The sequence below is a fragment of the Callorhinus ursinus genome, unplaced genomic scaffold (genome assembly GCF_003265705.2).
Source record: "Callorhinus ursinus isolate GAN/ISIS: 27379988/994484 unplaced genomic scaffold, GSC_fseal_2.0 scaffold27, whole genome shotgun sequence".
NCBI classification, from domain to species: domain Eukaryota; kingdom Metazoa; phylum Chordata; class Mammalia; order Carnivora; family Otariidae; genus Callorhinus; species Callorhinus ursinus.
Window position 1 is genome coordinate 430,982 of NW_027397089.1, and position 26,928 is coordinate 457,909.

General features: G+C 38.3%; 1 protein-coding gene across 1 annotated transcript in view; it reads left to right on the top strand.

Moving 5' to 3' along the window:
• The window catches only part of SLC2A13 (solute carrier family 2 member 13), a 386,427-nt gene that overhangs the window by 85,527 nt on the left and 273,972 nt on the right, over positions 1-26,928 (top strand). The window contains exon 3 of the mRNA XM_025879547.2: positions 3,434-3,642. Within this exon, the coding sequence (XP_025735332.1) occupies positions 3,434-3,642 (209 nt within the window). The remainder of the gene's footprint in view (positions 1-3,433; positions 3,643-26,928) is intronic.

Below are 26,928 nucleotides of genomic sequence, written 5' to 3' on the forward strand. Positions count from 1 at the left end.
TTGCATTAAATGTGTAGATTGCTCTAGGTAGCATTGACATCTTCACAATATTTTTTCTTCCAATCCATGAGCGTGGAACGTTTTTCCATTTCTTTGTGTCTTCCTCAATTTCTTTCATGAGTATTTTATGGTTTTCTGAGTACAGGTTCTGAGTACAGGTTCTTTGCCTCTTTGGTTAGATTTATTCCTAGGTATCTTATGGTTTGGGGTGCAATTGTAGATGGGATCGACTCCTTAATTTCTCTTTCTTCTGTCTTGTTGTTGGTGTATAGGAATGCCACTGATTTCTGTGCATTGATTTTATATCCTGCCCCTTGACTGAATTCCTGTATGAGTTCTAGCAGTTTTGGGGTGGAGTCTTTTGGGTTTTTCACATAAAGTATATCATCTGCAAAGAGTGTGAGTTTGATTTCTTTGCCGATTCGGATGCCTTTTATTTGTTTTTGTTGTCTGATTGCTGTGGCTAGGACTTCTAGTACTGTGTTGAATAGCAGTGGTGATTGTGGACATCCCTGCCGCGTTCCTGACCTTTGGGGGGAAGCTCTCAGTTTTTCCCCGTTGAGAATGATATTTGCTGTGGGTTTTTCATAGATGGCTTTTATGATATTGACGTATGCGCCCTCTCTCCCTATACTCTGAAGAGTTTTGATCGAATGCTTTTTCTGCATCTATTGAGAGGATCATATGGTTCTTGTTCTTTCTTTTATTAATGTATTGTATCACATTGATTGATTTGCGGATGTTGAACCAACCTTGCAGCCCAGGGATAAATCCCACTTGGTTGTGGTGAATAATCCTTTTAATGTACTGTGGGATCCTGTTGGCTAGTATTTTGGTGAGAATTTTTGTAACCATGTTCATCAAGGATATTGGTCTGTAATTCTCCTTTTTGATGGGGTCTTTGGTTTTGGAATCAAGGTAGTGGTGGCCTCATAAAACGAGTTTGGAAGTTTTCCTTCCATTTCTATTTTTTGGAACAGTTTCAGAAGAATAGGTATTAATTCTTCTTGAAATGTTTGGTAGAATTTCCCTGGGAAGCCATCTAGCCCTGGGCTTTTGTTTTTTGGGAGATGTTTGATTGCTGCTTCAATTTCCATAGTGGTTCTAGGTCTGTTCAGGTTTTCTGTTTCTTCCTGGTTCAGTTTTGGTAGTTTATATATCTCTAGGAATGCATGCATTTCTTCCAGATTATCTAATTTGCTGGCATAGAGTTGCTCATAATATGTTCTTATAATTGTTTGTATTTCTTTGGTGTTGGTTGTGATCGCTCCTCTTTCATTCATGATTTTATTTGTGTCATTTCTCTTTTCTTTTTCATAAGTCTGGCCAGGGGTTTCTCTGTAGTTAAGACTTTGTTTTTATGGTTTCCCTCTCTCTTTTTTTATACCTATGTTCATTTGTTTCCTTTATTAAATTCCACGTATGAGTGAAATCATATAGTATTTGTTTTTCTCTGACTTATATCACTTAGCATAATACACTCTAGCTCCATCCATGTCTTTGCAAATGGCAAGATTTCATTCTTTTTTATGGCTGAGTAATATTCCATTGCATATATTTTCCACAACTTCTTTATCCATTTATCAGTCAGTGGGACATGTTGGCCCTTCCATAATTTGGCTATTGTTGATAGTGTTGCTGTTAAACATCAGGGTGCACATATTCCTTCAAATCAGTATTTTTTTATCCTTGGGTAAATACCTGGTAGTGCATTTGCTGGGTCGTAGGGTAGTTCTGTTTTCAACTTTTTGAGGCACCTCCATACTGTTTTCCAGAATGGCTGCTCTGGTTTGCATTCTCACCAACCGTGTAAAGTTTCCCCTTTCTCCACATCCTTGCCAACATCTCTTTTTTCCTGTGTTAATTTTAGCCATCCTGACAAGGTATCTCATTGTAGTTTTGATTTGTAGTTCCCTGATGATGATGTTGAGTATCTTTCCACATATCTGTTAGCCATCTCTATGTCTTTTTTGGAAAAATGTCTGTTTATATCCTCTGCTCACTTCTTTACTGGATTACTTTTTAGGTGTTAAGTTTGATAAGTTCTTTATAGGTTTTGGATACTAAACCTTTATCAGATATGTTGTTTGCAAATATCTTGGAGTGAGAGGTATTTTTAACATCTTTTGTGACAGTTGTATTTTTTTTCCTGCTGTTTTTGGTATTAAAATGAATTTTGTTTGAAAAGTAATGGACTTATTGGGCACCTGGGTGTCTTAGTCGTTAAGCATGTCTGCCTTCGGCTTAGGTCATGATCCCAGGGTCCTGGGATCAAGCCCCGCATTGGGCTCCCTGCTCAGCAGGAAGCCTGCTTCTCCCTCTCCCAGTCCCTCTGCTTGTGTTCCCTCTCTGCTGTGTCTCTCTCTCTGTCAAATAAATAAATAAAATCTTAAAAAAAAAAAAAAAAGGAAAGAAAAGTAATGGACTTATTTCACAAGTTTTATATTTGGCGGCTTCAAGGTTGCTCACTCTACTTTGGGTTTAACATAGCTTAACAGTTGGAATAGCTTTGAAAAGTATATTGAGTCAAGTGACTTCTAATTGATTTATGAATATCAGTGAGTGTGGTTGTTACGTAATCACAGCTGGCTTTCTGAGCTCTGCCATCATAAATCTGCCATGGAACATACCCAGGGAATTTGGATCAAGAGAAAATGTACAGGTGTCCTAGATCCATAGAAGTTTCCATTTGAAAATGACCTCACAGTTTATCTAATCTAACCGCTCAATTCAAAAAGATGGAGGCCTAACAGCAAAGAGTTGTTAGGAAATCGTTCTAGTGGTCAGAATAATTTTGGAGAGATCTTTGATAATGATGTACACATATTACTATTTTTGTTATTTCTCTGATGGATTTAAAGTGATATGCTTATTTACTACATTTCTGTCATTTTAATAATGATTATTTGCTTCTGACTATCCTTTTCTGCTCTGGGCTTCTCCTTAGTTCATGAGGGTGAACATGATGCTTGATGGCAAAATGAAATCATTACTGATCATTCACGGAGCAAAACAATAGGTAGTTTGGGGCATTTATCTTAATGAAAAATGTATCTTTTTAAACAGATTATCAGAGTTTTGTCTTAGCCTCATTTTCTATTGTAAAATACAGAATTATATGTATTAGTATTAGAAAGGAATGGTGATTATGGTGTTTTGCCTGATGTGTGTGGTTCAGAATGTATATACATAATTATTATGACTTTTGCTCCTTTGTATTGTAATTTATGTGATCATATTTTTCTCATTTTTCAGTTTCTCACAGCATAAAAATATTCTTTTTTCTGGTCACACGCACCACCCACACACACATGGAAAATCATTCTAATATAATATGAGATACTATTTCCAATGTGGTAAACATAAACCTTTTATTCATACTCAGTGCTAATAAGTCCAAATTTTACAATAATATGTGGATTTCTTATTACAGGTACATGTTGGGACTTGCAGCAATTCCAGCAGTTATACAGTTTTTTGGCTTTCTCTTTTTACCTGAAAGCCCTCGATGGCTGATTCAGAAAGGACAGACTCAGAAGGCCCGTAGAATTTTATCTCAGATGCGTGGTAACCAGACCATTGATGAGGAATATGATAGCATCAAAAACAACATTGAAGAAGAGGAAAAGGAGGTTGGCTCAGGTATGTGGATTTTGTAATTACATGAATTTTAAAACCACATAGTGGTTTTATTTAGAAACTATATTCTTCTGCTATTATTTAATATCTCTAAATGATGTAGCAATTTTATGTATATAACTAAATCAAAATATATTTTAATTCAGTTTTAAAAGTAATATAATGTTATAAAAGAAAAAAAAAACCATCACCATTATACCACCGTCTTCATATAATTACTATTTTTATTTTTGTAGAGCCTCTTTTGTTCTTTCAAAACTGGATATACTTGACATGGTTGTCATTATTTTGTGTGTAGGCGATAATTTTTGAGTATATGTATATTTTATATTTAAATATATATAAAGATAAATAATGCATATTGACCTTCCATATTAACAAAAAAGTCATAGTGTGAACTATTGTTAAAATAAATCACTTTAGTAAAACTAAATACCTTGTTTACATGTGTTACATTAATTTCCAGTTTTTATAAAGAATAAGAATATCTTCAGATCCTAGTTTTGGAATCATTTTGTCTTTCCCTGTTTTCATTAAAATGTTTAATTGTCTAATCAAAATTTCACCTTGTCAGAAAACCAAAAAAAAATAAAAAAATGTTTCTAGTCCATTTATGTTGATGAATTTCTTTTTGGAGAAGAAATCATGGAGGGTTTTGTAAAATCTCAGGATCTCTAATCTTGACAGTCTGATTTGGGTAAGTGATTTGCCGGATGTACGTGATGTGAGGTAGACATTTTATAATACATTTCTCAACAATAACTATTACCCTGCTAGATTCACAATTCCCACAATTGTCTCATTTTCTCCCAACCTTCCTTTTGCCCCTACATTAATTGGAAACCCAAGTGGAAATGCTGACTTGTGTTAGTCAAATTATTTTTCACACTTAGGAAAAGGCAAACACCCACACTCATATATTGATATATGTCACACAGGTCTTGGAAGGTGTGTTCATTCACCTTCTCCTGCTTTATTTTTGGTGGAGCTGAATGTTGTGCTTTCCTGAAACAATACAATAAACTCTGCGGAAGCTGGTGACCATTGTTAGCCACACCTGATTACTCACAGTTATATATATGCAATACAGTAGTGCAGTGTTGTTATTCTCTTGCTCAGGTCAAAGCCCCAGTGAACTGTGAGTGGAATCTAGGTCAAGGTCATTTTTAACAAACCATTTGGTGAGCATATACCAGGTGCCGGGCACTGTCAGCATTTCCAAAGTAAGATGTTAGTGCGAGTATTAAAGAGAATTTTGCTTTTAACAAAATAATTCACTTTTACTGAGTTGAACATTGTGTTAATTTAAAAATACTATTTTAAATGTTCATTTAAATTACAAATATCTTCATTTATGCTCCTGTCTGAATTTCTCTCAGCTGTGGCTTGCATGAAATATGAGCTTGTTTTTGTAGTAATCAGTATGCTTGAAGCTCATTTACTAATAATGTGTGAGTGGAAAAACTTTTCAGGTTATTAGGTTATATTAAATACTATTTACAACATGAGTTTTTGTTATGTAAAGGGTAGGACAACAACTTAATAAAAAAAAGCCTTCCTATGTAGGGGTAGGGATACCACTGATTTGACTATAGAGTGTTGACCATGTAGCTTCATTTGGACTACCTAAAAATTTCTCTGACTGGTATAGCACACAGCCATTGACAGTGCGCACTATTTGAGTTTCATGACGATTTGGAATGTTTTTTTAAGAAACTTGAGGTACTTAAGATTGTAATTACCCACATCTGCTTTAGTTTTTATGAGAAGTCTTTCGGGGTTAAAATAGGGCACTTTTTCTTGGGTAAAAATAAAATATTGCTTTATATACATACACATTTGGCACAGGTTTTGAAAAAAAAATACTGTGTTACCGATTGAATCCTAATAATAATTGTCCCATGCTTGGGTAAATATCTTAAACTGCAACTAATAGGATTTACAATTTACCTTTCTCTTGATTTGTATTAGTTGAGTACTATCATCTTGCTTAGTTTTAAAATTAATCTCATGTTCTTTTTTAAAATTACAGAGTTAATAGCATTATGGCATGAATTCACAAGGCAGATTTGCCAGTGTTAAATAGCAGGTAATTTGGGGGCCTCACTTTTATGGTTGAGAAATTTGATCAGGGTAAAACCTGTTCTGCACACGTGTGAATTTTATTTCAGCATTGTCATGTCCAGGAATGAGACTCTGTGTCAATTTAGTTGGAAAATAGAGACCAGTGCTAGGGCTCATCTTAATACACCGGCAGGACAAATATACAGGAAGAAACAGTTGATTTCAAAATAATATAAATGTCCTGGCCCAGAGAAGACAAGTCAGCCATTGCGTTGCAGGGTTAGAGAGTGGCGTGGGTTCACCTGTGCACGGATCCTGACAAGGTTAATTTTGAGCCCTGATTTTAAGCCTGGGAACTCCGGGCAACAGAGTGCAGCAGTCTAGAGAGAGAGGAACTTTGGCCTAGCCACTGCAAAAAACTCCAGATATTTCAGGAGGTTAGAAAGAAGTTGTGCATGACCGCTGTTTCTTCTAGGGAGAAATGTTTTATCATCAGACATGGTGGCTTAGTTACCTCCTACCTGCCTGTGAACTCAATAAATAGATCTGATTCCTCATCAGTCCCCATGTCCTCCTCTGGGGGTTTCCAGTGGATTTGTAACATGTGACTGTTCACGGTACTTGCTTATGTGACCCTTCTCTTTTCCTAGGATTTTTTTTATCTTGGTCCCTGGAGTTTAAATTTGATTTCTTTGAGGAAAATAGGCATAGCTACCCAAGTATGTATTAAATTATTTTTTGGATGTGTGAGAGATTGGTGCCTATGGGATTGACTTCTTCTGGCTTCAGACACACTTTGTGACTTTCTGTAGTGAATCTGGTGGCTCTCTGGCCGTGGCTGCAGTGCAGGTGAAGCTCATAGCCCAGGCTGTGGAACAGCATTGTATTTTAATGGTGTTCCATCTCGTCTGCACATGGCACAGAGGTCAGCCTTCTTAGCATGTAATTTCTCCACTATAGTGGGCAAAAGAAAAAAGAAAAAGGGCAATTTGATGGGAAAAGAAGCAAGCAATTGGTTTTCACGCATATTCAACACTGTTTATACATCCTGCAGGACTAATAAAGTGGGCTTGGTTTGGAAAGCTCCCTGGCGTGGGAGACAAGGGAAATGGAAGATGAGTCCTGGCTCCACCCCTAGTTTGGAATCCTAAAAAGATTTTCTAGGAGTTGCCGAACCTCAGTTTCTTTTTAGGTTTGTAAGAAAAGAGAGCCAGATTATAATAGCTCCACAATCTGAGTGTTTAGAGTTTAAAAAATCTGTGAGAAATGCCTGCTTTAATTTTTAAATACTATGCAGCAGCCTTTCATTCCAAAATATTTATTGAGTGACACTCAGAGTTGGGGATGTGGCAATAAATAAGACAAGGTTCTGGTCCATTCTGTTGGGAAGAAGCATACAGATGATAAAGAGTAAATTCCTGGATAACTGCAAATTGTAGTAATGGCTTTAAAGGAAATAAACAGGATGACGACGTTTATAGAAGGCTTGTAGGGGGATGGTTAGGAAAGGCTTCTCTGACGAGTTGAGTGTAAAGGCTAAGAAAGAATCAGAGTAGAGAACTGAAGGGGCGAGTGTTCCAAGCAGAGGGAACAGCAAGTACCAAATTACATGTATCACTAAGTGGACCAGATTAATTTTCTTGTAAATTTTGGTAATTGTTATGAAGTGTACATGTGCCAGATTTCTAAGGCATTGCAGTAAGAACTATTCGTCTTTATTTATGCCGGGTTGCTAAGCCTAAACTTTGAATTAGTAGGGACATAGTTACTACTTTTAGAGTTAAAAACAAATTTGAGTACAAAGTAATACACATTATCACTTCCATCATTTTGTTGCTCATTTCTTACAGATTGTTGCCTTAGTTTATTTCATGCTGCTTAGATGTGTATTAGTGTCATGACTTTCATTTACAACAGAGGTAGAAACTGGAGGGAGACCCCAGTAATTACTTAAGGCAGTGATTCTCAAACTTTTCCACTTAGCTTCAATGTTGAGTGGAGTGAGGCCTTTTGGGGCCTGGATTCCATAGCAAAAGGCAACTGCAGTAAGCCCAACATTTATTTGAATTTTTATGCTTTATCCTAGAAATTAACAAAAGTTGGTGTTTTGTTTCATAATACACCTGTTTACTTTAGAAGTTTTTTCTAGATATTTAGTGTTTATTTATTGACTTTTAAAGTGTTCCGTCACTCTTACCATGTTCAGTTCCTGGATGTGCACCCCTCAGTTTGACAGACATGAACTTAAAGCCTTTGGAGTGCCTCTGGGGCAAGTCCATGAGGTGGGGTAGGAAAAGTTGGAGCTGCCTATATTGTCAGAAGCAGATGGTCATCTCTTAATTTACCAGGCGTATAGAAGAGCAGAGTCTTTGTCAGGAGCTTTAGTTTATAACAGTAATTGTCTCACAAGAAAAATAGAATTGGTCAACAAAAGAGGACTCCTCTGAAGGCAATCTTTGGAAAGAATCTAGAGATGAAATTTGTGTATTCATATGCTTTATACCACCTCGCTTGAAAGGACTCTCTAATGACTTCTTTAGTTTTCTGTTTTTTTTTTTTAATATTTTATTTATTTATTTGACATAGAGAGACAGAGTGAGCACAAGCAGGGGGAGTGGCAGGCAGAGGCAGAGGGAGAAGCAGGCTCCCCACAGAGAAGGGGGAGCCCGATGCAGGACTCGATCCCAGGACTCCGGGACCATGACCCGAGCCGAAGGCAGTGGCCCAACCAACTGAGCCACCCAGGCGCCCCTAGTTTTCTGTTTTTAATTGATACATAGTTGACACACATTATGTGAGTTTCAGGTGTGCAGACATAATGATTCGGCATGTGTATAATTGCAAAATGATCACTGCAGTGTGTCATTAACATGCATCACCACACATAGTTAAAACATTTTTTTTTTTTTCCTTGACGTCTTCAATTTCTTATCCTGCACCAGAGAGCAAGAAATAGATTCCTGGGATGAGGTGAAAGGAAAGCCAGGCTGCTGTTCACAGGTCAAGCGGAAGCCCCGTAGGCGGGGCTTATGGAAAGTCTCACACTTCTGCACCAATGCAGCCACTCCCTTGTCTGCTCTGCCCTGGGGTGTTAATGGCAGCCTCATTGGGAGGAAAATGTAAACAAGGCTTTCTCTCCCCAGGGAAACGTGCAAATATTGTTGTAGAACCAGTACAAAAACCCAGAGAAGAAAAAAGCAGTTTTGGGAGAATGGAGTTGTCTGGGCAGCTTCGTTGCAACAGCAGGTGGAGTGAAAGCAGCAAAGCAAGGGAGAAACTGAGGGCGCAGGGTAGTGGAGAGCAACCTTCTGCAAATCTGTTTGTTTATAGCATAGGGTCAGTGCAGGGAACTTAAAAATGTATATGACCTTTTCTTTTTTTAAAGGGAAATAGCATTTTTGTGCATCCTGTCTTTTAAAAATTATATATGTCTTTTTTAGAGTTAATATTATCCAGATCACTGAGGTCATAGATGCTTCCAAAATAGATTTATTGAACAGAAGAATATCAGAACGTTGGCCTTGCCCTTGGTCACTCAAATCTTAATCTGCATAAGTGAGAAGTAGCAACCCAGAGGCCCTATCAGATGCTTCAGAAAAATTAGATTCAGGCCCACTGGTTGCTATTATCGGGAGAGTGTTCAGGGTACCTACGCACAGTGTATAATCTTGCAAAAACATTCACGCCAACAACATTTGCATTGTTTAATTTTATCAACTAATCAACTCAGTAACTGGGCAGATGCGGCTCTGTGTTTTGCCTTTGTCAGGTAGTTCAGTCTCCAGCCTGAGAAGGAAGAACGTTGTAGGGAGGGGAATTTATTCAGGACCCTCTTGTGAGTTCAGTTTAAAACCTGTTTCGATTTATGTCCAGCTTTTGGGGGGTCACATCTATCATGTGCAGGAGGGGACAGCTGCATCTCTCTCTCTTTTCCTGCAGTGATCTTGCTGTTAGTTCAAGTCTTATCTCTTCATGAGTCATTTCTTTTCCTGTGAATTGATATTGCCTGTGGCCATTTCAACAAATCATATTCTGCAGAGAGGTCGGAGAGGGTAGATATTTATCATATCTTGATAGAAATCCTTCCAAAAGTTTCTTTAGAAATCTGATTCCGGCATAATAACATTGCAGTAGAATGCTCATTGCAGTTGACATCTGCTGCACTGAGGGGAAGGTAGTCATTTTCCCCAGTATTTCTGGTAGTTTTGCTTATATTTTGTTCATGTGGTGGTATACCCAAAGTAGTGCAAGTATGTTATTTACTGGATGAACTTGAAATAGATATTGATGAATTGCTTCTCAGCAGGGTGACTCCCAGTTTTATGAATATAGGCAAGGAAAACATTTCTGTATCTAATATTCTCAAGGTGTTTGTAAAATTGCTAAAATTGTCCAAATGTGAGGCTATTCTACATATCTCCTATGGTAAACAGATTAAAACAAAAGGTCAAGTAAAAAACTACTTTAATTCTCTATTCTTGTGTTAACAAGCTGTCAGCTGGACTATTAAAACTATATACAGTTCTACTCAGTTTCTAGTGAAACTTATTTTTGTATGCTGACTTATTTAAAAGAAACTCTAATTCAGCTGGCTTTAAATAAAGGTTGCCTTCGATTTTCTAAACCACAGAGGACTTTTAAAATCTTAGGCAGAATTGGAATAGTTCTTAGATTGTACATTAAAATGTCATTGACTCACCTTTTACATGGGATAAAGAATAACACAGAGATTTTTCCACTTAATCTACTTATGGGAGAAGGAAACGTTTTTCAGATAACCTATAGGCTTTCAAGCCATTTTCCTTGATTTATATTGAAAATCCAGATTGTCTTATAAGTTGGTAGGTAATCCTTGAAGGCTCATCTTTCTGCTTTCTCACTAAAGTGTACTTAAATCCGTATCATTTAAAAAGAATCCATGCTGAAGGAATTTTGACTGCCTCAGAGTTTTCTTTGTCCCCCAACACATTGTGAAGTTCATCCTGTTTTTTAATGCTCTGTATTTAATACAGTCAAGCATGAGTAAAAGACCCAACTAGGTAGATACTTCAAAAAGAATGTAGTTCCTTAGTTGCTGCTTCAGGGAAGTTCATTACCAGCTAAACAGTGAATCCGTCATTCAGCACAGGTGGTAGTCTGCTTTGTAAATAAAAACCATAGTCTGGATATTTTTTTTTTCCCCTTGAGATAAGACAAATTGCTGTGCCCTTTAACGGTTACCTCATCGTTGGAGAAGGTGAGAGGAAGATCCGAAGAAAACCCAGTTTTTCCATCTCAGGGTGGAGGGCATATGAGCACTCTTTAATGTTGGGACTTTTTAGTGGTAACAGGACAATTCCATTGATGGGCTCTAGAATCAGAATACTAATAGCCATGTCATGTGCTATCTAAAGAAGCTTGTCTGTTTACACATGTCAGGAGAGATCTAGTATGTTTCTTTTTTTTTTTTTTAAATCTTTTTTCTTTAAAGATTTATTTATTTATTTTGAAAGAGTGAGAATGAGAGAGAGAGCACATGAGAGGGGGGAGGGTTAGAGGGAGAAGCAGACTCACTGCTGAGCAGGGAGCCCGATGCGGGACTCGATCCCGGGACTCCAGGATCATGACCTGAGCCGAAGGCAGTCGCTCAACCAACTGAGCCACCCAGGCGCCCTTCTAGTATGTTTCTTAAAAACCAAAGGAAGGGGTGCCTGGGTGGTGCAGTGGGTGAAGCATCCGACTCTTGGTTTCCGCTCAGGTCCTGATCTCGTTAGACTCCTCGCTTACCAGGAAGTCTGCTTGAGATTCTCTCTTCTCTCTCTCTGCCCCTCCCCCTGCTCCAGCTCTCTCTCTCCCTCTCTCAAATAAATAAATCTTAAAAAAAACAAAAAAATCACCTTACCTTTTTTTCAGATATTTTAAATTCACTTTATATTTGGGAGATAAAGTGATAAAATAACATTATTTTTCTCCTTCCTTTACCACTTACTGTAGGCACTCTAACTCCTCTGGTCTACCCACCAAGCAGTGTTTTTAATCAGTACCTTACCAAACACCGTAGATGTGCATTTTAGTTAACTTCTCAGCATCTGTGTTGCTTGAAATGTAACCTTCAGTAAGGAGATGTATACTTGGCAAGCTAGATTGAGGAGAAAATTGCTAGGTTTCTGAAACAAGAGCAACATAAAAGTGCAGTGTAAGTACCTCACATTTTCAGTATAGTTTTTTCCTCCCTGAACTTTTTAAGATATTTCCTTGAAAAAAATAACTCCCATTGCACATCTTTTAGAATAAAATAAAGCTTCAAAATAATTTTTTTTAGAGAACTGAATCCAATAACTGCTCTTGCCTAAAGGGTGGGGGTGGACAGAGACTTTCAAAACCAACTTTCTATAAAAGCAAAGACCTTTGGTAGGGTTGTCCGAATGTTAATTATTCATATTTGAATAATACTAGTGCGAAAATACTAGTAACAATTACTCTTTACCGAATTCCAGTTTTTGTAAATGTACATGTGCGCACACATATTCCCTCTCTGTCTCTGTGTCTCTCTGATTGTTAAAACAGCCCTAAAAATTACACATTATGATCCATATTGTGCTGAGAAAATGGAGAGCTGGCAAGGCTGAACAGCTAGGAAATGAGAGAGGCAGGAACTGAGCCCCACTCCGCGGCCTCGCCGCTCTGTCCTCCCTCCAGCCGGCCAGCTCTTCGATTCATGCTACCTCTGTGCCCTGTAGTTTATTTTTTTTTTTTTATTTTTATTTTTTTTTATATTTTTTTAAAGATTTTATTTTAGTTATTCATGAGAGCCAGAGAGAGAGAGAGAGAGAGTGAGAGAGGCAGAGGGAGAAGCAGGCTCCCAAGGAGCAGGGAGCCCGATGCGGGACTCGATCCCAGGACCCTGGGATCATGGCCTGAGCCGAAGGCAGACGCTTGACCATCTGAGCCACCCAGGCGCCCCCTCTGTGCCCTGTAGTTTAGATGTAGATACTGAAAAAAGACATAGGGTGGTGTGATCCTTGTTCATAGGGAGCTGAGAACCTATCAGATTTCCTTAAGAATGTCCTCCTTTTCTAAAAGGAAAGAATACAAAACAGCTACAAAATAGAAACAAGAAGGTAAACCTTCAAAGTCAACTGACTTATTTATTTTTAAAGATTTTACTTATTTGACAGAGAGAGAGAGAGCACAAGCAGGCGGAGTGGCAGGCAAAGGCAGAGGGAGAAGCAGGCTCCCCACAGAGCAGGGGGAGCCGGAGGTGGGACTCAATCCCAGGACCTGTGGGGATCATGACCTGAGCTGAAGGCAGTCGCTTAACTAACTGAGCCACCCAGGTGCCCGTCAATTGACTAATTTAGTTCAGTTGCTTCCACCTCGAGAAGAGTGTGGTTCGCAACCGTTTCTCTTCCCCACTGTCACTCTCGTTGCCTGGGTTAGGTCTGTGGTGTTCACCCCTCTGCCTGGGTAATGGTGCCTTCCACGCTGCCCTTCGTTCTGGTATCTCCCCTCTCCGTCTCCATACCCTATGGCCTCCAAAGTTACCACCCCAGTGCACAGGATCAGTCCCTCTCCTTCTCAGAAACAAGTTCCTTAACTTGTTATAAGTTCCTTTACAATCTTGTTTCAATTCATCTTTCCAGTTCGTTTTGCTAGAGCCAGAACTCCATCATCATTCTGGGGGAGAAAAGCACCCCAAGGGACCATGCCTCCTGCCTCCCCAGGTGGGGAGATGACGTGGGTGAGAGCTGAGGTGGTAGAGTCGGCAGTTCCTGCCTGAGCTTTCCTATTTCATCCAGGCAGTGAACTCTGCAAAGAAAAATGTAAAAATTGTCTCATAAAGAGAATGTATTAAATTTGAGGACTAGTAGCATATTAGGAATTTTCTGTGTACTAAGAAGGTCTTTTGATACTGTTCTCCATTAGCAAATTTAACACAGTTCATTGTTTACTTTTGAGACCTTTTTTTTTTTTAAAAAAAAAGACTGAAATAGAAATGTTTAAATGTTTCTGCCTGCTTCATCCAGTAGATGCTGGTATTTTATTGTGTCACACAAGAAGTACAAAGTCTACAAAGTGGGTAAAATGATGTTTCATCTGAAAGAACTAATGAGAAGAGAGTTATAGGGTTATTCTAATTTTGCTTTTTAACAGAATAGGTTTGGGGCTTTTCTCTTTTGAGTAGAAAGGAATTAATTTTGATGCTTGATTCTGGGAGTTGGTGAACTTTTTCTTGAAAGGGCCAGATAGTATAAGTGCTTGGCTTTGTGGCTTGCAGCTCCTTTGCTCTGCCATTATAGCATGAAAGCCAGTGATAGTATGTAAAGGAATGAGTGTGGCTTTGTGCCAGTAAAACACAAAAGCTTATTTTTTCGTGACTGTTAGGTTTTATTACTTACAAAAATAGGAAGCCAACTAAATGTGGCCTGTGGGCTACAGTTTGTTGACCCTTTCTTTAATCATTGTGTCTGTTTTATCGGTTGCTTCAGTTTTTCTCTTAGGACCAATTTGGGATACTGTTTGTTCATTTTTAAAAAATCTGCCTTGAAGCTTCTTCAACATGATTTTCACTTTGCTTTCTATGCAGATAGTGCATTATGTAAATGTGTCTGTCGTATGTGTGTAAGTGTGCACGTGGTGTGTTGTCACAGAAAGAACCTAAGAGGGAGTATTGCAGAGAATCCCCTGGGTGATTGAAGCAGGAGCTTTTATGAGACCACTGCTCGGAGCATATCGCTTTCTTAAAGGCTGGGCCACAGCATCACGACATATGGAATCACCTTTGCTCTGATGGGGCAGTAGAAACCAGGTGTCTCATCTCATACTGTGGCTGGCTGCCCTGTCAAAAACAGTTGCCCTCCCCCGCCCAAAAAAAAGTGTGTGTTCACATGTGAACAGAAATTGTTGCTCCCTTTCCTTGGATGACAGTAAAAGCAAGATGATACCGTTCATGGAAGACAAAATGCACTGAACAAGTAGGGAGATGATTTTATTCAGGTTGTTGGCAATAGGTAGAAGGTTCAATAAGGAGAAGCTGCTCAAAGAAAAGGGAGCAAACCTGGCATTTCCTAGAGCAGGCAAACAAGACCCACCCTCCAGCCTTCCTCAGAACTCTTAGCTCTGAGAGCGAGGGGCAGCATGCCTTCCTTCTCTGCTCCCAGCACCTGCACTTGATTCCTTCTCTGTGGCACTCTGCACTTGATTTTCACACTCCTGTCCCACTAATGACACAGTGTTCCTTATCTTTACATCCTCACCACCAGATACAGTCCCTGCTTAACATCCACTAGGTGTTTAATCAGTGTTTCTCTGGCTGCCTTTCTACTCCTGTGGGAGGAGTGGATGATGATGTTTGACCTTTGATCTCTGAGATTTAGAGGAGGAAATGGAGTGCCAACACCACGGGAAGCCTTCCTTGTGTGGGATTCAGTCATCCTGAAGCCAGGGACCCCCCCAAGTGGTTGGTGAGGAGGAGATGTAATTCAGTGCAAAATGATTATTGCTGAATGACCTACTTTCCAAGGGCAGATGGGTATGTTTATAGTCTTTGTGGATTTTATCAAGACTGTTTGGAATTTATTTGTGTGTCAGCAGTTAATATTTTTTTCCTGGTCTCTAACATGTTGCGCCTAATTTAAAAACTTAATTTTGGGGGCGCCTGGGTGGTTCAGTCAGTTAAGCATCTGACTCTCGATTTTGGCTCATGTTATGATCTCAGGGTCCTGGGATCGAGCCCTGCATCAGGCTCCCTGCTCAGCGGGGAGTCTGCTTCTCCCTTTCCTTCTACTCCTCCCCCTGCTCGTGCTCTCTCTCTCTCAAATAAATAATACAATCTCTAAAGAAATAAAATAAAAAAAGTAATTTTGAGGTAAAGCATTTATGAGTACAATGTAATCTCAAATATAAAAGCTATAAAATATTATGTGATTTATGACTATTTTAGAATTTTAAAGCAGACCTTCGCCAATGTCTAAATCTGGGAAGTACCTCTTAAGAAAGAGTAGATTAGGTTTTTGTTTATAATTATGGGGAATAGATTATAATTCAGAGTAGGCCCATATTGCAGGTGTGCACACCTCAAATGTGGTAAAGTCTTCCATTATGAAAGGTGAGCCTTAGGAAATCCAAACGTATGTCACGGGCAATGGCTACAATGGCTTTGGTAGTCTTAAAACAAATGGCAGCCTTGACCATACAGTTGTAGTTGGAACCTTAGATTGGTGTTCGTTTTGTTTGTGGTGTTCTCATTAGCTGGTGTGTATTTAGATGTATCCACCTCAGGAAGTCATGGAAAATTCATATTTCTCAGAAATACTCTGTGAAAAATGTTTTAATTTTGCTTTTTGAAATAGCTTATTATCAGTCTTTCTAGTCATTTCATAAGAATTACTGAAATATAGTCAGCATCATTCATGTAATAATTCTGTAGATTTTTCTATTTCTTGCCTAATAGTCTTATTGAACGTTCATTCAACTCTTTAGTGTTTTTTTGAAAAGTATGTTTTAGAATATGAGTCCACTTACCTATGCAGGTGACATTTCTGGCAGCAGTGGGAGAACAATATCATTTAAAGTCTTACTGCTTTTAAAGAGGAAGCTTGAAAAACAGTCATGCTTTTTTTAAAATTTTAAGTTTATCTGTCAGCTGTTTGAAATCAATCAAAAATGATCATTTAAGGAGCATTTACATTTACTTTGTGCATAGACTTTATATGGTATTATTGTATCTTTCAATCCCACAACACCACTCTGACGTAGTTACTATTATTATTATTATTTTTAAGATTTTATTTATTTATTTGACAGAGACACAGCGAGAGAGGGAACGCAAGCAGGGGGACTGGGAGAGGGAGAAGCAGACTTCCTGCTGAGCAGGGAGCCCGATGCGGGGCCCGATCCCAGGACCCCGGGATCATGACCTGGGCCGAAGGCAGACGCTAGAACAACTGAGCCACCCAGACGCCCCCGTAGTTACTATTATTATTACACTGTTTGGGAGATGAGAAAAATGAGACCCAGAAAACATGGTCTCCCTGCCTGGTAAGTGGCAAAAAGTCAGAACTCAAATCTTGCTTGACTCAGATGCATATTGTGAATCATTCATTATCCCGTATTTCAGTGAATTTTAAGATTTCTGCATAAGAAAAATATTATTTTATTTCCATGCTTCAAGATTTTCTTTAAAATTAATTTTTTTACAGTTTCATGCACAGAGTATAATTTTTTATACAGAAACACAGGCTATTCCATTTTCTTGAACTGTAACAGATCACATTTTAATAGTTGGAATTGATCAAAACGGTGCCCCCTTCCATGGCTAGTATCAGTACATCTGTTTACACGTCCTGCCATGTTAAAATGAAATCCCAAAGAGAATTTTTCAACCTTTTTCTGACTCAAATCAGAGAAGTTTTGTTTTTCTCAAATAAAAGTTGATCAAACTATTGATTGACAATAAACTGTACTAGGGGAGAGACAGTTAATAACTTCGAGTGGAGTTTAGAAGTCTAGGATAATTCGTCCGTCCAGAGGCATTGTGTGACTGCTTACCTGTGTGTCAGGCACTGTGCTAGGTGCTGGGATACAGGGTTTTACAAGGATAATGGGTAACATTTGTTGGGCGCTTCTTACGTGCCAAATATTGTGTCTAACCAATATAACTCTCACAGCAACAGAGGTACATACTATTAGGATCCCCATTTCACAAGTGAAGAAACAGACTCAGGGGGACCACACAGCAGTGGGGTTGTGTAGACACAGTGATATGAGGGAATCTCTGTTCTTAATCAGATCACATAGCTAATAAATGGCAGAACCAGAATTTGTTCTAGGTAATGGTCTCTTAACCAGCATCCTCTACAGCCTTTCATACTGAACAAAATGGACAGGGTCCTTATTCTGAAGGAGCTTATTTCTACCTCAAAGATATAGCCACTAACGAAATAAATAAGGCACTGTCAACTACTGTCAAAAAAATTGAAATTATTCTTGGGAGGAGTAGGAGGGACTGTTCTAGGATGGGTGGTCACAAAAATGACGCACAGATAAGGGCAGGCAACATTGTGGTTGTGTAGACACAGTGATATGAGGGAATCCGTATTCTTAAAATTCTTATTAAATCGTATATAGTGTTCAGTAATGTTAGCTGTTAATGTTTTATAGCCCTGAAAATACACAAAGTGAGGGCATTGGTTAAGAATGCAGTTTTTGGGGCGCCTGGGTGGCTCAGTCAGCTGGGCATCCCACTCCTGTCTTGGCTCAGATCATGGTCTCAGGGTCATGAGATGGAGCCCCACGTCGGGCTCCACGTTCAGCAGGGAGTCTGCTTGAGGATTCTCCCTCTCCCTCCGCCCCTCCCCCTGCTCATGCTCACTTGTATGCACCCATGCTTGCTCTGTGTCTCTCTCTCAAATAAATCTTCAAAAAAAACATGCAGTTTTCGTGGTCTGTATCAGTGATGGTAGTCTATTACGTGATACATTTTTATTTCTTTTAATGATTCCTTTAAACAACAAAGGATAGTTAATAAATCCAATTTTAAGAAAGAGAGAAGGGTTTGTGTATTACATTTCATTACTCAGAACATAGTGTGTCCCTTGAAAACTTGAAAGAAGTGAGTTTAGGACATACAGTCATTTTCCAAAAGGAGGCAGATAGATTTAATAATTATCTCACAAAATATAGTTTACGAGAAGATATATGGTGTCAAAATTCTTACTAACTTCTGTGGAGAAATGATGACTCTTTTACTTAGTTTACTATTTTCTGTGTATTTTGAAGTTTGGAAATTTGATAAAATTATAACACAATCTATGGTAAGTGACAAACTTGTGTATCCATTGACCACAGAAATTTGATTACATTCATTAATTTATTCATTTAACAAAAATCAGGGACTTACAAATCCAGACTCCATTCTCACTTCTACATTTACAGCAGTTACCACAGCACAGACTCTGCCTTCACATACCTCCATGTGGTGAGAGAATGAAGACAATAAAGGAATATATAACATACCAAGGAGTGGTAAGCGTGATGGGGAATGGGAAAGTGATGGAGGGAAGAGAGTGTTAGGTGCCTGGGGGTTAGAAAGGTAAGGAGTGGCCTCTTTGATGAAGAAGCCTCTGAGCAAACCTGAGGAAGTGAGGGAGCGGGTCATGCACATGTCTTTAGTAAGTGGTGCAAGAGAGGGACCGGCGGGGAGAAGATCCCCGAGGTGAGATTGTACTTGGTATGTTCAAAGCCAGTGCTGCTGGTGTGGAGTGAAGGCGGGGAGAATAGAAGGAAATGAGTTTCAAAACAGGTGGTTGAAGGGCAGGTCATGGAGATGGTCTATATTATTTAAATCATTATTCACCTTAATATACCCAGAGCCCAGGCAAAGTGCCTGAAGCTCACTAGTGATTTGAATGAGGAATTTAATTTTAGGAGGCCACACATTAATCAGGACACTTTTGGATTATATTTTGGAAACACAGCTCAAGGTAGCTTGAAGTTAAAAATGAGGGACAGGGTAGCTTCTGTAAGTTATATAAGCTTCCTTCTGGTCTGTGTGTATGAACATGTAGGCTTTATTCTCAGCTTGGCTTTCCCTGTATGTTAGCAAAAGTGGCTATTAGATGTCTAGTTTTGCCTTAAATTTTACTACTTAGGAACACTAATGGCACTACAGTACTCCTTTCCTGATATCTCCCACAGAAATTTCAGAGAAGGCTCTTACTGGCCTGTCTGCTTTATGTGCCCACCTCTGAACCTGTCCATGTGACCAGGGTTTATGGTGGCTTATTAGTCATATCCATTCCAAACAACATGGACTGTTGGTAATTCTCCAAACAGGTGCTGACAGGTAAAAATATGTGCCGGTAGTAGTAGAAGAAATAGAATCGTAGATGATACGGAACTCAGAACTCTGGTTGCCTTTCATTTTATTCTAGGGGCAAATTGGGACCTAGCAGCTCTGCCTGCTGAGTGAAATAGTAAGCTCCCCAGGGACACTGGCCAGAAACCTCACTATTGAGATCTTGGTTTTCATGACTTGCTCTTATAAGAGACTCCACGAGATAGAAGGATTGAGGGTATTTTACGACAAAACTAGGAACAACTTTTAGGAAGGTAGTATTTTCAACATCAGAATTACCTCTTATTGACAAAAAAGAAAAGCAAAGACTGCAAGCTACATGAGGACAGGCTGATTTCTGTCTTGTTTTTCATTATTTCTCTAGCAGCTTAGCACTACACTTGAAAATATTATATTAATATCTACTAAATGATAAAATCTGTGATAAATAGCAACTAGGGAGCTAAGCTAAAGGGTAACACTCACATTGTGTTGAAGTGTCCTCCTCTTAAATATTAATGCAAATTGTTCTAATTAACCATGTTACCTTATTTATATGACATAACAATTTGGGGCTTTGGTTTCTCCAACCATAAATTAAAAGACAGTAAGTGTTGGGGCGCCTGGTGGCTCAGTCGTTAAGCATCTGCCTTCAGCTCAGGTCGTGATCCCAGGGTCCTGGGATCGAGCCCCGCATTGGGCTCTCTGCTCAGCGGGAAGCCTGCTTCTCCCTCTTCCACTCACCCTGCTTGTGTTCCCTCTCTTGCTGTGTCTCTCTCTGTCAGATAAATAAAATATTAAAAAAAGTAAAAAAAGTGTTACTGACACAGTGTTGGGATCTTTTTTGAATGTTTTTAAAAGATTTTATTTATTTATTTATTTGAGAGAGAATGAGAGAGGGAGCACAAGATGGGGGAGGGTCAGAGGGAGAAGCAGACTCCCTGTTGAGCAGGGAGCCCGATGTGGGACTCGATCCCGGGACTCCAGGATCATGACCTGAGCCGAAGGCAGTCCCCTAACCAACTGAGCCACCCAGGTGCCCCTGGGATCTTTTTTTTTTTAAATGTCAATCCATTCCTCTTGTCCTGTCATCTGTCACATACATGCATGTACACACACACACGTAAACTTTCTCTGTAAATCTTCCAGGACAAGCACTATGTTCTATACATCTTTCCTAGTGCTGGCTTCTCAATGCATATTTACAGAACTGTTAAATGGAACTTTACCAACTCTGAAAATCTAGGACTCCTAGTATTTGTGTTTTACTTTTCATAAAGGATAGTTTACAGATTATTCTTTAAATACAAGGTTTGGTTTTATTGACATATTTTAAATGAAGGCTTAGGTATTAGCCCCTTCTTAAATGTCAGATCTTTTTTTTAAAAAAAGATTTTATTTATGTGAGAGAGAAAGCATGAGAGGAGGAGCAGAGGGAGAGAGACAAGCAGTTGACTCTGTGCTGAGCATGGAGCCCAGTGTGGGGCTCAGTCCCAGGACTCTGAGATCATGACCCAAGCCAAAACCAAGAGTCAGTTGCTTAACTGACTGAGCCACCCAGGTGCCCTTAAGTGTCAGATCTTAATGGTAGAGAAGTATAAGACTTATACGTTGAAAACAAAATATCACTGAAAGAAATTAAAGTATACCTAAATAAATGGAAAGACGCCCCTATGTTCGTGGATTGGAAGACCTAATCATTAAGATGCCTTTATTATGATGGCAGTACTTCTAAATTGGTTTACAAAATCAGTGCAGTCCTCATGAAAATTATAGGTGCCTTTTTCTCAGAAATTAACAAGCTGACCCTAAATGTCATGTTGAAGTACAAGGGACCCAGAGTAGTCAAAACAGTCTTCAAAAAGAACAAAGCTGGAGGACTTAACACTTCCTGATCTGAAAAGTTATTGCAAAGCCACAGTAATTAAAAACACTGTGGTACTGGCATTAAGCTAGACCTGTAGATCGGTGGAATGGAAATGAGAGTCTGGAAATAAACCCATAAATCCACAGGGTCAGTTGATTTTTAATAAGGATGTCAGGATCATTCAAGGGGGAATGAATAGTCTTTTCAAGAAATGGTGCTAGGACAGCTGGATAATCTCTATACCAATGAATGAAATCAGACCCTTACTTTATACCATATTCAAAAATTAGTTTAAGAAAAGGATTAAAGATCTTGAAGAGCTAAAACTATAAAACTTCTAGAAGAAAACATGGGAAAATCGTATAGACATTAGATTTGGGAGCGATTTCTTCATGATGCCAAAAGCACAGGCATCAAAAGAAAAAGATAAATTGGGCTTCATCAAAATTTAAAACTGTATGTGTCAAAGGATACTATCCCAAAAATGTGATGGCAACCTACAGAATGGGAGAAAATATTTGCAAATCGTCTAATATCCAGAATGCGTACAGAATGATTATAGCTAGATAATAAAAAGACAATAAACTAAAAAAGGCAGAAGATTTAAATAGACATTTTTCCAAATAAGATATACAAATGGCCAATAAGCACAGGATAAGGTGTTCAGTATCATTAAGAGAAATGCAAATCAGAACCACAATGAGATAACCATTCCACCAGCAGTTTGGCTAAAATTAAAAACAAAAAAACCAGAAGATAGTGGTGAGGATGTGGAGAAAATGGTTCATTTGCTATGGAAACCAGTTTGGTTGTTTCTCAAAAGGTGAAACATCAAGTTACCATAGGCATACCATAGACACTCCCAATACATACCCAAGGGAATTAAAAACATACAGACTTGTATACAAATGTTCATAGCGTTATTATCCGTAGTACAAAAAAATGGAAATAACCCAAACATTCATCACCCAATGAATGGGTAAATTAAATGTAGCATATCGATACAGTAAACTATTTTTCAGTCATCAAGAGGAATGAAACACTGATATGTGGTTCAACATGTATGAACCATGAAAAGATTATGCTAGATGGAAAGAAACCATCTAGGCACAAAAGGGCTCCATGTTGTAGGATACCATTTAGATTGAATGTCCAGAATAGGCCAGTCAGTAGAGACAGGCAATAGATCTGTGTTTGGCTGGGGCTTGAATGGGGAGTGATAACTAATGAGTATGGGATTTCTATTTTAAGATAATGAAAAGATTCTGTAATTAGTGGTGATTTTGCACAACCCTGTGAATATACTAAACCACTGAATTGGGTACTTTCAAAGGGTGAATTTTATGGCCTATCAATTAGATCTCAGTAATTTAAAAATATGCTTATCCACTTGGGTGGTAGTGCATTAGGGTTTAAGAGAACGTACTCAGAGGCAGTATTTTATTTAGCCTAATTGTTTAACTGAAGATAGATTTCTCACCTTTTAGAACAGTCTAGTTTAATTATCTGATGTCAGGTGTAAGTATTGAGTAAAGTTTGTTCCTCGTGGTGAGGAACCTAATATTTCACTAGTGAGTCAGAAATATGAATATGTGCACTATTTATAAACTAGTCATATTGATTTATCTTTGATTTTACATGAACTACATAATAATGTAGACATTATGTGTTTTTATCTGTGCCTGAGATATTTTTATTTTATTCAGTTTATTCATAATTTTATTAAAGAGATGAGATTCTAAAGTTGTGAATGAACAGATTGAGTTTAACCATTTAAATAATGCCAGGATTAACTTTTTTTTTTTAAGACACTTAATCTATGAGTTGTATTGGAAACTGTTTCCTCTCTTGAATGGGACAAGTATAGTTTTTGTTATATTCTGAAGTACCCAGATGAGAATAAATTATAGGTATTAAATAGACTTATAAATAATGTGAGAAATATCCCTTTTAAAGATTCTCTTGTATGCTTCATTACTTGTTAATTTATACCTGTAGCAATTCAGACATTTCCCTATAAGATATTTACTTAAGAGTTTTGGAGTTTTTATCAAGTACTTAATTCAGTTATCTTAGAAAATCAGTCTTCCCCAAAACAGTCATTTGCATCAGATTTTTTATTGTTATAATCTCTGAAAAAGAAATTGGCTGGATCCAGTACAGTTGTATGCTAATAACTTTATATAGGAAGGTGGTAATTCAGGAATATCTTTTGTAAACTGGGATGAGTCTAACACTTGATTTTTAAATTATTCAAATGGAGTCTTTTTATGGAATTCTTGGATTTTTTTTCTCAACTTGATGTTTTGATGTATTAGTTTACTGAGTTGTAGAATCTTCCCCTTTTATGAAAGAGAGAAACAGTTTCCCTACTTAGGTAAACTAGTGAGAGCTAGAGATCTCCATAGAGGTTAGCATTTTGTACTTTGCACTTAACTGGCATATTAGATACTCACCACATAAGTTCTTTGGTGAATTTTGCATGTCTCTGGGCCAGACATGCATATTCATTCATTATTTGACACATGTTTATCAGGAGTTTACTACTTGCATGTTACGGTATTAAGTGCCATGTAGTATATACGAAGTTTGTTTTTTTTTAAGATTTTTTATTTATTTATTTGAGAGAGAGAGAGCACAAGCAGTGCGCAGAAGCAGAGGGAGAGGGAGAAGCAGACTCCGTGCTGAGCAGGGAGCCCAATGTGGGGCTCAATCCCAGGACCCTGGGATCATGACCTGAGCCAAAGGCAGACACTTAACCGACTGAGCCACCCAGGTGCCCCCTATATGAAGTTTTTAAAAACAAAGTTTCCTGTCTCCAGGAGCTTTTATAATCTAGACAGATACACTCAAACACCTAAATAAGGAAACGGGAAATTGGTGTTATATGTTTGAGTATAGATATGTTCTATATATGTATATCCTCATATATATATAGTATATGTTCATGTCTCAGTAGACTGCATTTTCTTCTTTTTTTTTTTAAAGATTTTATTTATTCATGAGAGACAGAGAGAGAGAAGCAGAGGGAGAAGCAGGCTCCCCGCCGAGCAGGGAGCCCGATGCAGGACTCGATCCCAGGACCCCGGGATCATGACCCAAGCCAAAGGCAGATGCCTAACCATCTGAGCCACCCAGGCGCCCCTGCATTTTCTCTTGATACTGTTTCTGTTTAAATACAAGCCTGATTAATTGCTATCTGTGTAACCATGAACAAGTTATTTAATTTTCTTCCTAAGTTTTAAGTCTCTGGCTGTAAATTCAGGTGCTAAAGTCTGCTCCACACCATTGTTATGAGGCATGAATGGGACAGAGTATGTACAGTGTCTGGTGCTTTAGGGCTATAGACATTAAGAGCTCATTAAAAGTGAATTCCTCATCCTTTGTTTCATACATGAGTGAAGTAAGCCCCAAAGAACATGCCCATAGTCCAATGTTATTTTCATTTACAATTTTTTGTTATGTAATTATATATATTTATATGTATGAATAAAATGTCTGAGTGGCTTACTGTTACAGGTGTAGGATAATGAGTTTTTACATAATACAGTGGGATCAGCTTTGCAAAAAGACAGACTTGAGTGAGTTCAAAGCCAGGCTGTGATGCTGTGTGCCTTTGGGTAAGTCACTTAACATAGCTGACCTCAGGTGCGCCTGGGTGGCTCAGTTGGTTGAGCATCTGCCTTCAGCTCAGGTCAAGATCCCGGTGTCCTGGGATCGAGCCCTGCATCCGGCTTCCTGCTCAGTGGCAGGCCTGCTTCTCCCTCTCCCACTCCCCCTGCTTGTGTTCCCTCTCTCACTGTGTCTCTTTCTGTCAAATAAATAAATAAAATCTAAAAAAAATACATATATATATATAGCTGACCTCATTCTTATCTCTAAGATGGAGATAATGCTATCTCAGAAGGCAGTTGTAAGATGTAAAGGTTCCTGGTAACTTTTTGTAATTATTCATTGTTGAATTAGCATCTTTATCTGTAATAACCTCCTAGTCAGTCTCTTAAGATTTATACTTTGCAGTTGCACAAATCTACAGGGTTTCTGAGATAAGTGTTGGCTATATTCAGTATTTTTGTCTAGAGAGCTGCCTGCTTTAATTTCTGTGGGAATGGATGGTGGCTTTAAGGATATAGGTAGCAATTATGAAGAGAGAAGTTTTGGTAGACATAGCTACCATTGTAACTATTTCAGGAAGACTCTCACTGGTTTTCTTAATTTTATAAGGGTTAAACATAAAACATGAAGGTATTTCCTTTAAACATCATGTTTCCGTATAATATTATCTTTTGTTACCCTCTTTGCAAACAGTTTCTTAGAAGCTATCCTTTGTATATTTCTTTTGATGATAAAAGTTTAAAAAAAATTTTTTTTTTTTAACTGTAGCTGCCATTCCATATTTTGGTAGTGTCTCCATATGTCTGAAGGAATGTAGAAATCTCTTTAGAGGGAATTTTTCTTACCAACACCTTTGAACTTAGAAACTGGGAAGCACAGAATTAGAAGCGACATCTTCTGTCAGACATTTCCCCGCAAATACTCCTAAAAGCATTGTCATTCAGCCTCCGTTTTAGAGGTGCACTGTCTTCCACAGCTGAAGAGACTGGGGCACTCTGTTCTGGGATTGTAAAATTCGATTCCAAACCCTTGTTGGGAAACTTGTGATTTGTTCCTTTGAACATTACCGAACCAAAGTAGTAACCAGCTACTTGTGTTTGGAAGTAACCTTATCTGTCACATTATCTTGCTTGTTTACACTTGGGGGAATGTTACAAAAGGCAAAGGCAAAGAAATAAAGGTAGAGTCAGGTATGTCCTAGTGATCTTTATCAGGTAAGACCAAACTGATGATAGTAGAGTCAGATTTTAGGTTCATTTTGGTCACACACCTGCAGTAGAAAAATATAAACATCACTTCTTTAAGCCACACACATTCTGACATTTTATACTAAGTGGTTATATCTCCCTTGATCATACTATAAACATAATGCTAATTTCCACACCTGGAATCAAAAAACTTGCCAAATGGCAAGGATAATTTAAAGAATCCATTGTCAAAGATAATTTTTGAGGAAAGAGTGTCTGTTCCCAAATGGCAAAAGAACATCATTAATATCTTCTTTAGCATTCAAGACAGGAGACAGATGCTACTAATAAACCATAATAAACTCCTCATGGTTTTGTTTTTAATAGAGCACAAATGATTTCATGGTCCTATAATTTGAACTGTCAATCTAATTTAGTAGGTTTGTGTTGAAAATCTGATTTTTTAAAAATGGAGGTGAAAAGTTAATTCACTATTACGTGCCACATTTTTTCTATGTATAGGGACTATTGGTGAAAAAATGTGATAAAGAATATGAAATATTAAGACCTCTTGACTCATCGAGATGTAATAGGTATTAAAGTGACTCTGAATTTAGTAACAAGAGCACCTGGAACCTCAGGTTATTAGTATTCCTCCCCTGCTTATGACTAGGTACCATTGGCAGGGTGGCTTTATGGATGTGTACCTTCTGTAGTAGCTCAGGGCCCTATGCTTGGCT